The sequence below is a fragment of the Ruditapes philippinarum genome, unplaced genomic scaffold, assembly GCF_026571515.1.
Source record: "Ruditapes philippinarum isolate M1 unplaced genomic scaffold, ASM2657151v2 ctg3190_1_1_1_1, whole genome shotgun sequence".
NCBI classification, from domain to species: domain Eukaryota; kingdom Metazoa; phylum Mollusca; class Bivalvia; order Venerida; family Veneridae; genus Ruditapes; species Ruditapes philippinarum.
In genome coordinates, this window is record NW_026855495.1 from 1 (window position 1) to 14,877 (window position 14,877).

The 14,877-nt window shown below is 32.1% G+C and overlaps 1 protein-coding gene across 1 annotated transcript in view; it reads right to left on the reverse strand.

Annotated features, from left to right (window-relative positions):
- Positions 1-132: 132 nt before the first annotated feature.
- The window catches only part of LOC132743538 (sushi, von Willebrand factor type A, EGF and pentraxin domain-containing protein 1-like), a gene marked incomplete at its 3' end in the record, with an annotated part of 52,614 nt that continues 37,869 nt past the window's right edge, over positions 133-14,877 (reverse strand). The window contains exons 27-39 of the mRNA XM_060732068.1: positions 13,463-13,736; positions 12,979-13,161; positions 12,379-12,567; positions 10,033-10,116; positions 9,397-9,528; positions 8,738-8,879; positions 7,920-7,937; positions 3,542-3,678; positions 2,874-2,990; positions 2,465-2,598; positions 2,064-2,263; positions 828-958; positions 133-246 (exon numbers count right to left, since the gene is read on the reverse strand). Of these exons, the coding sequence (XP_060588051.1) occupies positions 133-246; positions 828-958; positions 2,064-2,263; positions 2,465-2,598; positions 2,874-2,990; positions 3,542-3,678; positions 7,920-7,937; positions 8,738-8,879; positions 9,397-9,528; positions 10,033-10,116; positions 12,379-12,567; positions 12,979-13,161; positions 13,463-13,736 (1,855 nt within the window). The remainder of the gene's footprint in view (positions 247-827; positions 959-2,063; positions 2,264-2,464; positions 2,599-2,873; positions 2,991-3,541; positions 3,679-7,919; positions 7,938-8,737; positions 8,880-9,396; positions 9,529-10,032; positions 10,117-12,378; positions 12,568-12,978; positions 13,162-13,462; positions 13,737-14,877) is intronic.

Consider the following 14,877-nt stretch of genomic DNA (forward strand, 5'->3'; position numbering starts at 1 on the left):
ATTTTTTTCAAGTATTCGTTCATTTGAAAACATAACAAATAAAATTCTCTAATAAAGAGGAAAACGGTATTTGATTTTAGTATAATGGTTTTTAATTGTTTCTTATATATTAAAATAAACTATGAAATTTACCGTCAGCACAGTCACAAGTTACACCATTTTCCGTGTTTGTACACGTGGCTCCATTCTTACAGACATTATCAGAACACGTGGGAAGCACGTTCTCACAAAAGTTGCCGCTGTAGCCTGTAACATAATAATAATGCATAAATTGACGATAAAAATGTGTTAAAACCAGAATAAACCATGTGGTTTAAGAATGAAATAGTGATAACTTTATCCGACAGTGATGTGCAGCCACAGACTTTTAATATAATATATATTTCCACCGCTAAAGCCCTCTGCCTGGTTTACTGCCGTCTTAGTCAGTTTTATATTTAAACGTTTTTCGACATTAACCCCAAATTTATTTCCTTTATTGTTTTTTTATAATATTGATATGCGATAATTCAATTTAAATTGTTGTAAGCTACACTTGTGATCTCTCAATAAACTATGCTTTTACATGAGATTTCTGTCTTGAACGAACGACTAAAGCAATAACAAATCTGCCAAAAATAATACCGCAAGATACAACGGATTACATGCAGCCAGACAGACAGACAGACGGACAGTAGGTCATGTATGCATTGTTCATTGAGCTTAACAAAAGACAATAAGCAAGTAAAGCAAACTGTCTCACCCTCTTGGTTGTCGCGAGACAAAAACAGGAAAACTACCTGAAAAATGTTACTCTTATTATCAAGAATGTACAGTAATGTATTAACCTGTTTGACAATCGCATGCGAAATTGCCATTTTCAAACGAGCAAGTACTTTCGTTACCGCTACATGGGTTGGCACGTGCACATAAGTCGTATGCCACGGAACAATCATCACCAATATAGTTATCTGGACATCTGAAGATAAAAAAGAGATAGATGTTTCTTACTAGATAGCAATGATTTTTTCTAAACAAGACACAAAACGATTAAATCTCTTGTATACCTAAACATACCAACGGACAAAAAATAAGAACAGGGTGACAATTGAATACATGTATTTGCTATATATAGGATCAGAGCTCTTTTCAACGAATCAAAACCAATGAACAAGGGCAAACTATCGGAAACCATAAAAAAAATAAGTTATACTAAATAATTGGCAAGTTCTTATGTAGTACCCGATAGATGAAGACGATTAAAGAGACATTCTTTAGTTATTTTCTATAAAGTCGTCCGAAAACAACATTCCGTCAATAATCAAAGCACAGAAGGCGCTGAATTTGTTTGGGTCTCAGAATGTCAGAAACGTGAAGGTTTTGAGATTATAAACCAATTTGTTTTTGTATAGTGCCACCAATGCTTTCCAGTGTTTTAACTGTAGTAAATTGGCTTTAAGACTAATTGCAACACTGATAGTCAATTCAATGTTTATTTGACTTAAGAAAATCAGTTTCCTCAACCGGGATTAGAACTCGAGACCTCTCGATTCATAAGCGAGCGTGCAAACCCCTCGGCCACGGTGAAGTTATATGTTAACGGCCCTAAGAAAACCATATTATTCTAAATTAGGGTTTGTAACACTTATTATTTCGACGCTTAACACAGATGTAAATAATCATGGAGCTTACTGTAAGCATGTATATCTATAAAGAATGAAACAATATTAGAAATCTTCGATCATTCGGAACTACTTTGCTTGAAAATCAATGCGCCTGTCATTTGACAATATTTACGCATTGATCTCCCCTGAATTTTTCGGTGTTAGTATACATTTAAAGGGAAGTAACCGCTCCAAAAAAGTTGACTACTTTAGGCATTTGTAATTAACAGCATTAGGCTCTGAAATGTCGCTACCATTATTTGTTTGGTCTTACGACCCAAACAAATAAAAATTACTGTACACCTTATGATATAGGTAAACTACGTTAAATATAAATATCGTAAGACATATACCCTTTTCTTTAAATTTGATGATTATTTTGATTATTCATCATTGAAATAAATAAAAAAAATGACATACTTGCATCTATATCCTGACGACGTACTATAACACGTGCCTCCGTTAAAACACATGTTCCCATTCGGACATCTGTTTGGTAACTGATCACAGAATCGGCCTGTCCACGGCTGGATACAAGAGCAAGTGAAAGAAGTTGCGTTGTTGGCTGTGCAATTGCCGCCATGTTTGCATGGGTAACTTTTACATATTGAAGTCTCAATCTAAAAACAAACAAATATTTATTAAGTGGTGACAGTTATTGTTGCTTTGCAATTTACAAGTATTTCAATGGTTGACTTCACTGTTCCGACAGGTAATTGTCGCAAAAGAAATCTAAGTACAAACATTACTAAGTAATATTAATTTTCTTATTAAACTTAAACTTAAAATATTACTTTTGTTTTTACAAACAATGGAATTACCTCGCATGATCTTCCTGCGTAACCGTCAAGACATTGACACTGGAAATCATCGTTGACATTTAAACACGTGTCCGTGTTGTCATCGTTACACGTGTTACAAAATTGTTCATCCGGGCTTCCACACTTTTTGTCGCCTGTACATTTAATATGATGTTGAGATATATGAATATAAGCACATTAAGTTGTAATTTGTGTCCGAAAAACATATTTTTGTATACAATGTCTTTTCTGCTATTACTGTGAAAAAAACTTTATAAACATTGTTCACTTTACTTAATGAGAGAGAAGCAGTAAACTTAAAAAAAAATAAAATAAGAAAAAATAAAAAAATAAAAGAATTTAGTAAAATTTACTGTCTGTTTTGTATTGTAACGTTTTGGGACGGACATCATCAACAGAATTTACTTACAGGCTTTTCTGAATTGGCAGTAGTGTCCATGGTAACCGTCGACACAGTTACAAGTGAACGAGTTAACGCCATCTATACACGTGGCTCCATTCTCACAAAAATTTGGACTACAGTCATCTATAATGAAATATATATGTAAATTTACATAGTAAATTGATTTGGTCTACGTGCTCAATGAGGTTCAATCAGTCTCTAAAGCATAGTAACATACTAAGGTATAGTTATGGATTTTGCCTAGTCATTGACTGTACATCTTTTCGGACTGTCCAATTATCATTTCAAAACAAACCAAAACCTTTCATGTTATTATTATCTATCTAGTGTAGCACATGTAAATGTATAACACAATAAAACTTAATATTCCATAGGTATTACATAAACTCATGTGACACTTGCTAACAAAGTTAAAGCCTTTGTATGCGCATGTGCGTGTGTGCGTGCGCATGTGTAAAGATAAATATAGAAAGTTTGTCAAAAGGAATATTTACACTAATATATTCATTATATTGTTTTAAAGTTACCTATGATCAAACACAAAGTATTACTAGATATATAATGAAATTAAGTATGTTGAAAGCAAATTGTGATGTAATATTTGCTTCTTTTTTGTAAAGAAACTATGAGTCAGTTTATATGAATAAGATATATATAACAGAAGGAAAACATACCTATACTTGCATTACAATAGATGCCTGTAAATCCTGGATAACAATCGCATGTTTTATAGAAATGACTGTTGTTGTAACACGTGCCGTGCTCGCACGGGTCTACGGAGCAGGGGTTTATCTTGGTATTACATGTTCCGCTGACATAAAATAAAACATATCATACCCATGTTCTATTATAAAATCACATATAGCAAGAGAACTTAAAAAAGGAGGAAAAAAAGACGAAATATTAAGAGGATATTTTTTCGTTTGCGTGAAATATGGTATATATTTTCACAAAACATGATAAAATGCCACATATTTTCACGAGCCGGTACGGCGAGTGAAAATATGTGGCATTTTATCATGTTGAGTGAAAATATATATCATATTTCACGAAAAACGAAAAAATAACCTTTTTATTTAATTTCATTATCAAAGAAAATGCTTGCTACCAACTGCAATTGTACAGCGCGCAGTAATTTATGCGTAAGCACGCGCTGTTTGGCGCTACAATGTGACGTCATGTAAACAACTCTTTAAACGCCTGTACAGCGTAAATTACTGAATTAAAGATATTGGTGTTCGGATTAATTTTCTTAGTTAGACCATTTTCTATCATGCTAGATAGTTTTCAAAACAAAATTCAAGAAAAAGTTGTTTTGTATTTATCAGATTTTTCAAACAAAACGGCGAAAGAAGTCCCGAAAAATAAATATGAGTTTTGACTCCGCCCACTTTCATATTTATATTTCATATTTATTTTTAAAAAATATGAATTATATTTGACTGATATAGCACCATATTTCATGGGTAAAATTAAATAATAATAAATATTTACATTTCTTGGCACCGTTCTTAAAGGATATGTATATATGGAATATGTGTAAATAACAATAAACAAAACCTACATTAAAAGAATAGGTTATGTAAATGCTATCATTAATTGTAAAAAAACAATAAGAATATATTGTTTACAGAAATTTAAGTAAACAATTAACATTTTCATGTACTTCTTGTCAACTAAGAAATTTTTCTCAAGAGATATTATAGTATTTTTACAAACCTGGTTTCAGCGATTTTCGATTATTTCATTATTATGTTTAATTTCAATCTTTAAGATTTTGATTTAAATGTTATCCGTCGATACAAATTATAAATGTAATAAGAAACCATCACCATGACTGACTTTTCCGTTTTCAGGCTTAAAACATGGTTACCAAATAATTATACAATCTATTTTAGCTATATGTTCAAATAAATCTCCATAAAGCAAAGCACACATTGAAGCGAAACTTGTTAATATTTGAAAATAAGAATATCAATAAATAGAGGATATTGAATGAGTGTAAATTCAATACTGAATTTATTAAACAAGTTGAATAAAGTTATATTATGCGAGCCTCTTGCAAGCATAATATTATTTTATTCAAAGTGTTCAATAAATTAAGTATTGAAATTACACGACTATAATATTCTATTTATCACATATCCAAAATAAAGAGTGTTTAAAGTGAAAAAGAATTTTTTTTTTTTTTCAATGGCGCGCTTATAGTGTAGTGCTAACATTTAGCGCGTCTTCACACTAAGTTTGTATAACGCAAATGACATAAAATCAAAATATGCATTACCGTTTTTACGGAGGCGCAAAGTCGGCACGGGTATGTGATAAATGATACATGAATTATCGAGACAATTTGAAGTTATATAAAGTATCATCAGTATTGCTGAAATGTATATTTTCAAACTTAGACAGCTCAACTAGACTTTTAGAATTCACCAAAGAAGTGTGACGCTTATTTAAGAAAGGTGGAGACCAAACTGTAGTGCCATAATTTATAAGAAAGGAAAATCTAAGGTGAGAAGGTAACATATTTATAAAGCCCGTCACAATATCAACTCTGTATCTTAACTTACTTTGCCGGTGTTCTAAAAAGATTCAAACATAAAGAAACTTCAGTCAGAAAAATGGAATATTTTGAGACTTGATCTTAACAAATACAGTTTCAAAACTGCCGTTTTTAATAAAAACATTAGCGGGAGAGGGTATTAACTAGTTTTAACCAACATTCTAATCATCTCCTAGGACTGTTGATCAAAGCGGTCGCTAATGCTTGGTCGAACTCTTTTAGACCTTCTGAGCTAGACATATGTAAGGGTCATTTATCTGCTGAGGGTTATGTCCCTGCAACGTTACATACAATAAGTTGATTCCTTCTTAAGTTATTAATCAGACAATGACGAGGTGACGTACGAATGCACGTGCGATCGCACAGACGAACGGACCCAACTAAACCAAAAGCTTGATCCAACATTTTGTGAAATTTTATGTTAAAATTCGTAGCAAACGAGGCAACAGCGTGATATTAATAGAAGCATTCATTTGTATTAGTGTTTTATTCTGATACATTTAAATTTATTCACATACATGTTACATCATTTAGTTAGTATCACTGTTAGGCAAAGCAAACCTTAGTAGCACTTACTCATGAGCAGTTCTGTAATAAATCAATTACGTAAATATGTGTTCCCAACAATATATTATTTAAATAATTAAATCACAATTGGAGAGATGACATGGTCAATGTGGTCTGTATTATATTTGTATTTCTGGAAACATTGTCATAGAAATGTCACCGATTACAAGCAAATGGCACGTTAGGGTTTCCTTGATATATCTAATAATATCATAATTGAACAATCCTAAAAATAATCATTTCTATAAATGGCATGTACACGTGTTTATTAACGCAGAGATTCTCTTTTGTAAAACAAAAAATGAGAGAAAAGTCGCCATGAAATAACTATTTTATACACAGACACTTGGGGTTTGGAGCTCAAAACGCCTTTAAAATCCAAATAAAATGCATCAGCACATGTACTGATGATATATATAAAAAAAAACTTAATATAAGCCGTTTTGAAAAAAAATCATATTTCAACATCTATAATAATACACAAGATAAAAATGTTCGCCGGAAAAAAAATCCGCACCCCTACCGTCATAATCACCATGTATTTAATTCCATTTCCAATATTTTCACATAATCCTTTGGTCCATCGACACAGAAGATATAATTCTTCACGATGATGGTCAATTTTTAACGTCAACGGTAATATAAACAACGCAACAGCCGAAATAAATATCAAGATTATCGCCGTTTTCCTCCAACTACAAAATCTTTCGATAAATTCAATGGACCAGACGGCTATGAACGAAGCTATCCGATTATGTGGTTCCCAAACTTAAAAGTGCTGCGCATTTTGCACACGGCAAAGCTGGGCCACATAATCGGATGGCTTCGGTCATAGCCGACTGGCACGTTTGAATTTATCGAAAGATAATGTCATTGAAGGAAAACGGCGATAATCTTGATATTTATTTCGGCTGTTGCGTTGTTTATATTACCGTTGAAGTTAAAAATTGACCATCATCGTGAAGAATTATTTATTCTGTGGGCGATGGACCAAAGGATTATGTGAAAATATTGGAAATGGAATTAAATACATGGTGATTATGACGGTAGGGGTGCGGATTTTTTCCGGCGAAACATTTTTATCTTGTGTATTATTATAGATGTTGAAATATGATTTTTTTTCAAAACGGCTTATATTAAGTTTTTTTTGATATATATCATCAGTACATGTGCTGGGATTGACAAATATGCATTTTATTTGGATTTTAAAGGCGTTTTGAGCTCCAAACCCCAAGTGTCTGTGATTTTATAGATAACACTTTATATACTTAAACTCTATGAAATGTTTCTCCTTAATTGTACTAATATAGTGAAGGAGTAGCAATGTCATATATATATATAGCTTTTATTTCACAAATACGTGAAACAATTCTCGAACATCAGTATAACAAATGTACATTATATCTGAACGTTTGTTAAATTAACAACTTTAAAATGAAATGCAGTGAAATTTCGTACATGTATTCAAAGAGTTTTATTACTCTTAGAAAAAAAACAATATTTTTCATTCCCTAATTTCTGTCAGGCGCATTTTAGAATAGATAGACTATAGTTCACGAAATTTAATCATATTTTTCATAGGTAAAGCAATGCAATAACATTTTTTTTTGCTAGATTTGAATAAAAAAGCATTTAAAGATATATATCAGCAAATATTTAAGATAGAATACAATTTTGACATAAAAATTTGCAAATGAATAATTCAAATTAAACCCTCACAAGCTTAAACCTTTCAAACTTCCGGCATGCCAAAAGCGTTAAACCCGGTATCTAAGCAACGCAAAAGGGCGACGCATTAGAGAAGTTTAAGCCCTTAAAGCATAAGACATTAAGGCATTTACAGATTTAAGATAAGTTAATTTTGCAGTGAAATAATGAGAACAATCGTCTGTTTAAACACATGCAATCTTCATACTCCATACCTGCCAGTACCTCTTGGACTGGTAAAAAATTAGAAAATATTTAACACAACAATGTTTTGAAAACACGACGAACTTGTTAACTTTTACCCTTAATGTTCGAACAGAAAGTGATAAGCCTTTTACACCAGTATAGAGCTAGGTCAGCTTGTACATCTGTGCAGTCTGACCTAGCTCTATACTGTTAATCTTTTATATCTCTAACAGCCCAGGCATTTAAGAAATCCAGAGGGGGAATGGTTAACTCTATATAAAGATAATCTATATCACAAAATTGCAACCAGAACTCAGCCTTAAGTTTATAAAAACATTTTGCATTTTTTTTGCTATCATGATTAGAGTATTTTGTAGAAATGCAATCACTGCTTCACTGACTACAAGTCTGTAAAATTCAATGTATATTTGTTATTTTGATCAAAAACACCTTTCACTTCCGAACACATGTCAGCTTGTTTCATCTTTTGCGACCACAGGAAGTAGATGAGTTGCAAGAATAACTTTTAAATCTTTTATAACTCTTCATTTTACACTTAATATGGTATTAAGTTATTTAACATATCTATTTCTTTACTACGGTACTAAATTACAAGTTGGAATCATTCATGCATCTTTATAATACAGGCATGTCAAGGGTAATTAAATAACTATTGTACATCATTTTGATTCGGTTATTAGGTTAACAATATTGTTTACATTGTAAATCATATAGCCTTCACTTAAATCAGTATCTACTTAATTTGTAATTCCTCACAGAGTTATTTCATATTTCTAATAAACAGAAAAAATCTAACCATAACTAATCAGAAATGCTATATACTTACTCTGCATTTTGATAACCGGAATATGTCGGACATTTACATGAGAAACTTTGATACTGGTTATGGCAGGTACCATTATTCTTACAATAGCTCGGAGAACAACCAAAGTCGTCGTTTTCACAAAGAGTGCCCGAGAATTCGTTGGCTGAAAAACAAAACAAAAAAATATAAATCATTTAAATCCACATAAGAAACGTATACTAAAAACAAACGTTTTTTAAATACTTTATGAAATGAAAATTGGTTTTGAAGTATCCGTTTTTCTCTATAACGCATCGACTTATGCACGTTTCAGTTCTAATTTATATAAGTAAATAAACATTTAAATATTCATTAACTTTTTCAATGATCTAGAGATTCCTTAGCTTTTTGACCATCTCATCTTGCAAACGGAAAGTTTCTTTTTTATTCTTTTTTTTATATTATACATTTTGGACATCATGCTTTATGCATATCACATTAAGATAATACACAAATAAAAGCATCCATAAGACATACATTCTTGCCGCAATACCATTTTCCAAAAGCGAAGGTGTATCTTGACCGAACAGTCGTTTAAAATTTCCAAATGCACATTTAAATAAAGTATGTTTACATTAATTTGAAAAGCACTGCGCATGTCAGTGGAACCGTAATGACACATGATGGCAGAAGTAACTCACGTGTAGTGGTGGAACTACCACAGGTACATGTAAACCCAAGGCCATCTGATGCCACAGTACATGTCCTCTCGTTTTTGCACGGTTTTCCCGTGCATCCGTTCATAGGACTCTCACATCTCTTGCCCGTGAATCCTGCAAGTAAATGTTCAGCTTTTATTGACTGAATTTTCTTATTTTTTCGTTTCATGATTAAATGCTGTAAAAGTTCTATCTATAATCTTTATATGTTGGGAAAAGGTTATCCTTGCCACTGGCATACAGTGATATCAGACTCTATACTGTAAGTAACTCAATTGTTGTACTTTGATACAGAAACGCCATAAACTTTCAATGGAATGTTACAAATTCATGCAGGGAAATCCATTACATACGAGTATGTCACGCAGTACAAGGGTTAATTATTCTGTTGTGCATCTTTGGCCTTTCAATGTTTTTTTCCAAAACCATACCGTTTCATAAAATATTTGCACTCTCATGTATACAAAATGCTAAGAAGTACCTTGACCTCTACATATAGAGGACATATTTTTTCACCGAGTTAAAACAGACAACTTGTCAGCAAAGCCCATTATCGTCCGTTTCACGAGACGTGTCTTTATTTACAGGTTTGAGTAAAGATTGTAATCAAAGATTTACCTGCCGGACATGTACAGAAATAATTCAATCTTTTAAAGGAGCATTCACCATTTACACACGGGCTCGGAGTGCAAGGCGTTTCGGCTGTAAAATAAGAAAAGAGTATGGTATACGTTTATATTATGTAAACAACGTATGGTAACGGAATCTACACGTGATATAGTTGAATCACAGAAGCTTGATAATCTGTCAATAAATGATAAAGTCAAATACCGTATGTACCCCCTATATAATACATATGTATTATATAAGTGTACATTTTTTACGTAAATTATTTAAACTGATAGAGTATCAAGCTCCTGTGGTTAAAAGGTGTCGTTCTTTCTTTGAATTACAAAATGAACTTTTTTGAAAGCAAAAAAAAAATTATATACATATATCAGTATAATTTTGGATGTATTTTTTTTCATAAAAAAACGTGTAGATATTGCTAAACAAAAAGTTATAATAAAGCTAGTATGCGCTATTCTTTTCATTATCAGTTTACATCAATATTTACATATAATAAGCGTGCTTACAACTCTAATATAAATGTTTAACTATTATTTATTGCCTAAATCGTTTACAATTACTCATGTATGTACATTCTGTATTTCGCAGCTTAATAGCGTACAGATATAGAGTGTTATCTTTGTAAGAGTCGAGACCCTAGTTCGAATCTTTGAATAGGCATTATTTACCTTTTACATGATTTGTTTTATATATTTTTCAACTAACTGGACTTTTCCTCGAAAATTGTATACTTACTAACTAGACAATTTGAGAACTTTAAGTAAGTTAAAGTCAACACTGCCGATAACTAAGGTGCTAAATTACTGAATAAATAGCAATAGACAACGTTAGAAATATATGAGCAGAAAATATATGAGCAGAAATATTCCAAAATTGTTAATATTGTGACTAATGAAATTCAATGCTTCAGACAGAATAAAAATGCTATTCAAATGTGTTAAATGGATGTAAACAAATTCAAATACACTCAAGTTTTCTTAACCCTTTAAACTGTGCAAAATTAATTTAAATGACACAACGTCATCATAATGAAATTTATTTCATTTTGTATGTGTACAATGTGCTTGTCTTATTATATTCAAAATTGTGTCTTGATTGTTGAAATATGTCATTTATTTTAACTTCTTTATAACTCATTTATTATTATGTAAGTTAGTGTAATAATTTTACAGAAAATGGACCCCATTGGAAATAAGCTTTTAGCTTAATGGGCAATCCTAGGGTAACATAGAACATACTCATTAATTAATCTTATAATTATTTTTGTTGCATTTATATGTGTGCTTTTACATATATGCAAGTTGATAGCTGTGATAAAATTGTATGTGTATATGTCTTTTCCTTGAATAAATCGATATGATAATATGTTTAAACACTCGCATGACAAACTTCTTTAAAAACATTCCGAAAGTAAAAGTCATAATTTTGCATTTGCAGATTCGAACTCGAAAAAACTTTTATATTCGGAACGCTTTAACCACTACGCTACATGGGTTCACGTCTCCATAACAATTTTTTATTTTATTATACAAGTAAGATCTGCTTAATTTGCGCTTTGATTATATATTGTAATCATTATTTTTGTGGACGAGAAGTTATACTCAAGCAAGTCCAAAAATAATATTCTGTTCTGTTATAATGCAAATAAAATGCAAAATGCAACAATTAAATGCCATGCCCGACACAGTATATCATAACGTTACGTGTTCGATATACAAACTAAGGGAAGCAAATACAATTAATTACTTTCAATTAAAATTTCATGCAGTTATATCCCTTGTGTGTGTGTTTGTGACTACCACTTGTAATTGCCATAGTAGTACAACGTCTTCTTTATTTTCCTCTTTTACTTTTCATTTCCAGTGTAAATATTTTTCTTTCCTACACCCCGCCCTGCCCCCGCCACCCCAAAACTAATAAAGAATGCAACCTATACACAACATAGAAATGATATGACCCTGTCCTACATTGCGCTGTATTTACACTTAAATTGAGATTTTCTGTCATATTATCATTATGTGAGATCAAGTGATCCGTTTTAATGTGAAAATTGTTTTATAAATAAAACGGCTATAATGACGATAATGTTACATTATTATATATCACGTCATGAAAGAAATGAGCCGCGCAACGACAAAACCAACATAATGCGTTTGCGACTAGCATCCGCGCAGTCTGATCAGGATCCATGCTGTTTGCTATCAGTTTCTTTACTTGTTACAGGGTTTGTAAGCATCTTGATCAGACTGAGCGAATGCACAGGCTGGTCTGGATCCATGCTGGTCGCAAACGCATTACGTTGGTTTTGTCGTGGCGTGGCTCATATACTAGTACCATTATCAGCTATCGCCTCATCTAAAGTTTTACAAGCGCTCTCTGATGTTGACCCCGTTTCATAAGTTACCATACTACCATCGCACGGTTCGCACGTGTGACTATACGGTGCCACACTGTAGTAATTCTTCGGGCATAGTGTACATGGTGTTAACCCATCGAATGAAAAATAGCCAGGTGGACATGCATCTGAAACAACAATTCTTATTCTTCATTTTTAAAATGCATAGTTTATTCCTAAGCATCGCTTTGGATATACAAATTGATCATTTGAAGTTGTTATTGCGAATTCTATCAAATCTACCGTAACAAATGTCAGGAATCAAGTTGGCAATGCAAATGCTGCATGGAATTATTATAATATTTGTATTTATTTACTAGTATTCAACTTTTCACGAAAGGACGTCACATAAAAATTAGACAGCATTTTCTACCATGCTACTCCTGTTCTGCATTAAATTAATTATATATTATGTTACCAATATAACATGTTTTTAGGTTCATGTTTTCGTTGTCTTTTGCTGATATCATTCTTTTCATTTATGATGCGGAACAAAGGGAAGGTAACTGGGAATTTGATTTGGAACAAATGTTACCTACCTTTAAAATTGCACACTGACACATCTGTTTGGGCAGTTAGTCCCGTATTTTTGCCGTTTGAACAAGATACACAAGCCATACCGTCGGCCGTCTCGGTACCATATGTCCCCGACGGACATTTCAAACAATTGTGCGTGTTTGACGCCTGGTCGTTGTAATAATAATAACCCTTGGGACACTCCACTATCAATATCAAGAAAAGAAGATAATTAGGAAAATTAAAAAACTTTCGAAAGTAGAGATGCTACCTATTGTAAGTAAATGAATAATTTATGCACTTTGTCAATAATGTAATCAATCAAAATCAGTCACCCGAAAATGCGATAAAATATTTTGTATTCAGTGTAATTTTAGTCAATTTTTTATCCTAATATACAAAGAATGGAAACAAAATACACATATTAATCATTGGACAACATATGACTGCATGGCAGCGTTGTTAAAATCATACATTGGACACGTGATGTCACGTGACGTCACTTACAGCAAGACAACTGTGTTCCTTGGTTGTAGAAACGTCTATTGCCCTGGCACATGTACTGGTACGACGGTGTTGAAGATGACAAATCGTAAACCCCTGAGTTACAAGTGACCCCATTGGCTGTATCAGAAATGGCCGGTAGAGTGCTGACGTCATCAATGTTTTGTTTAGTATTTAGACTGGACGTAATTGTGTTTGCGCATTGTTCCTTAACGCTTAATGCGTTAGACAGAGTTTCATCTTGAACATTGAGTTGATATTCAAAACGAACATCAAGCTTAAATATAAAATACATCAAATGCATTATTGGGACAATCTCATTTAATGATAGACAATTTACAACAAGAGATAGTCTTCCTGTGTCTGACATAAATTATATTTCAATTATCGGAATATGGTATATATCTCGTATACGATGCATATTATAAACCAGGTCAGAAAAAAGTGTCTGTATCTGATCTATGATTAAAGGTAGATTATTATTATTATAACGGTAAGAAAAGTATCATATTAAATGTTTGGAAATCACCAGAAGTAAAGGTTGTATTTTCTACTTGGAAACTTCAAGGGTATAGGAAAGGGAGGAAGGGTCTCAATATAATAGGACAAATCAGTAAATATGGTATGCGCAATCTGAATGAGGGAGGGTGTGTGTGATAATGATAAGGATTTTAGGTGTTTTCGAGTCAGATCCAGATGTTACTAACTTACTATACAGCATGACAACGATAGTGATGAAAATAGTCCATGTCTCTACAGAGAATTACAGTATGTAGCACGAGAGACATTTGATGCAATAGATCTAATTAAATGTAAAATAAACGATAATAACGCATATTGTTAACCTAGATTTGAAAAAAAAAGTTTTCATTATGAAATAGCTTTTTGCTCTTTTGTTGTCAACAAAATTATGTTATATAAATTGTAGACTACATTATTGTAACCTAATGTAATGTAATATAATAAGCAATGCACGTTGTAGATGATGAACGAAATATCATACTTCTTCAATCACTAAATAGAACAAGAAAAACTGCATATTTAGATACCAACAAATAACCAAACGGATTCTTTCATGTTTTAAACAATTCTTACACCCAATATAAAGGTAGGACTAAGAAAGGAATACACCAAGACATTTGCCCAGATTTATAAAAAAAATAAATAAAAGTACATGTATATACTAATAAAAAAACATTTTGTGAAAACGTGCGCGCCAAAAATACTTGGAAAAAAATAGATTTGCTTTTATTCAATTTTAGCTAACATCGGAAGAAGGCTTGTAGATGATACTTATTTTAATTACACTTTCACCATCTCATTTTATGGACTAATCCATACTGGTACCGTACCATACAGAAAAAATGACAGAGTAAATAGTCATAATTAAGAGACAAACGCCCTAACCATTAGATAAC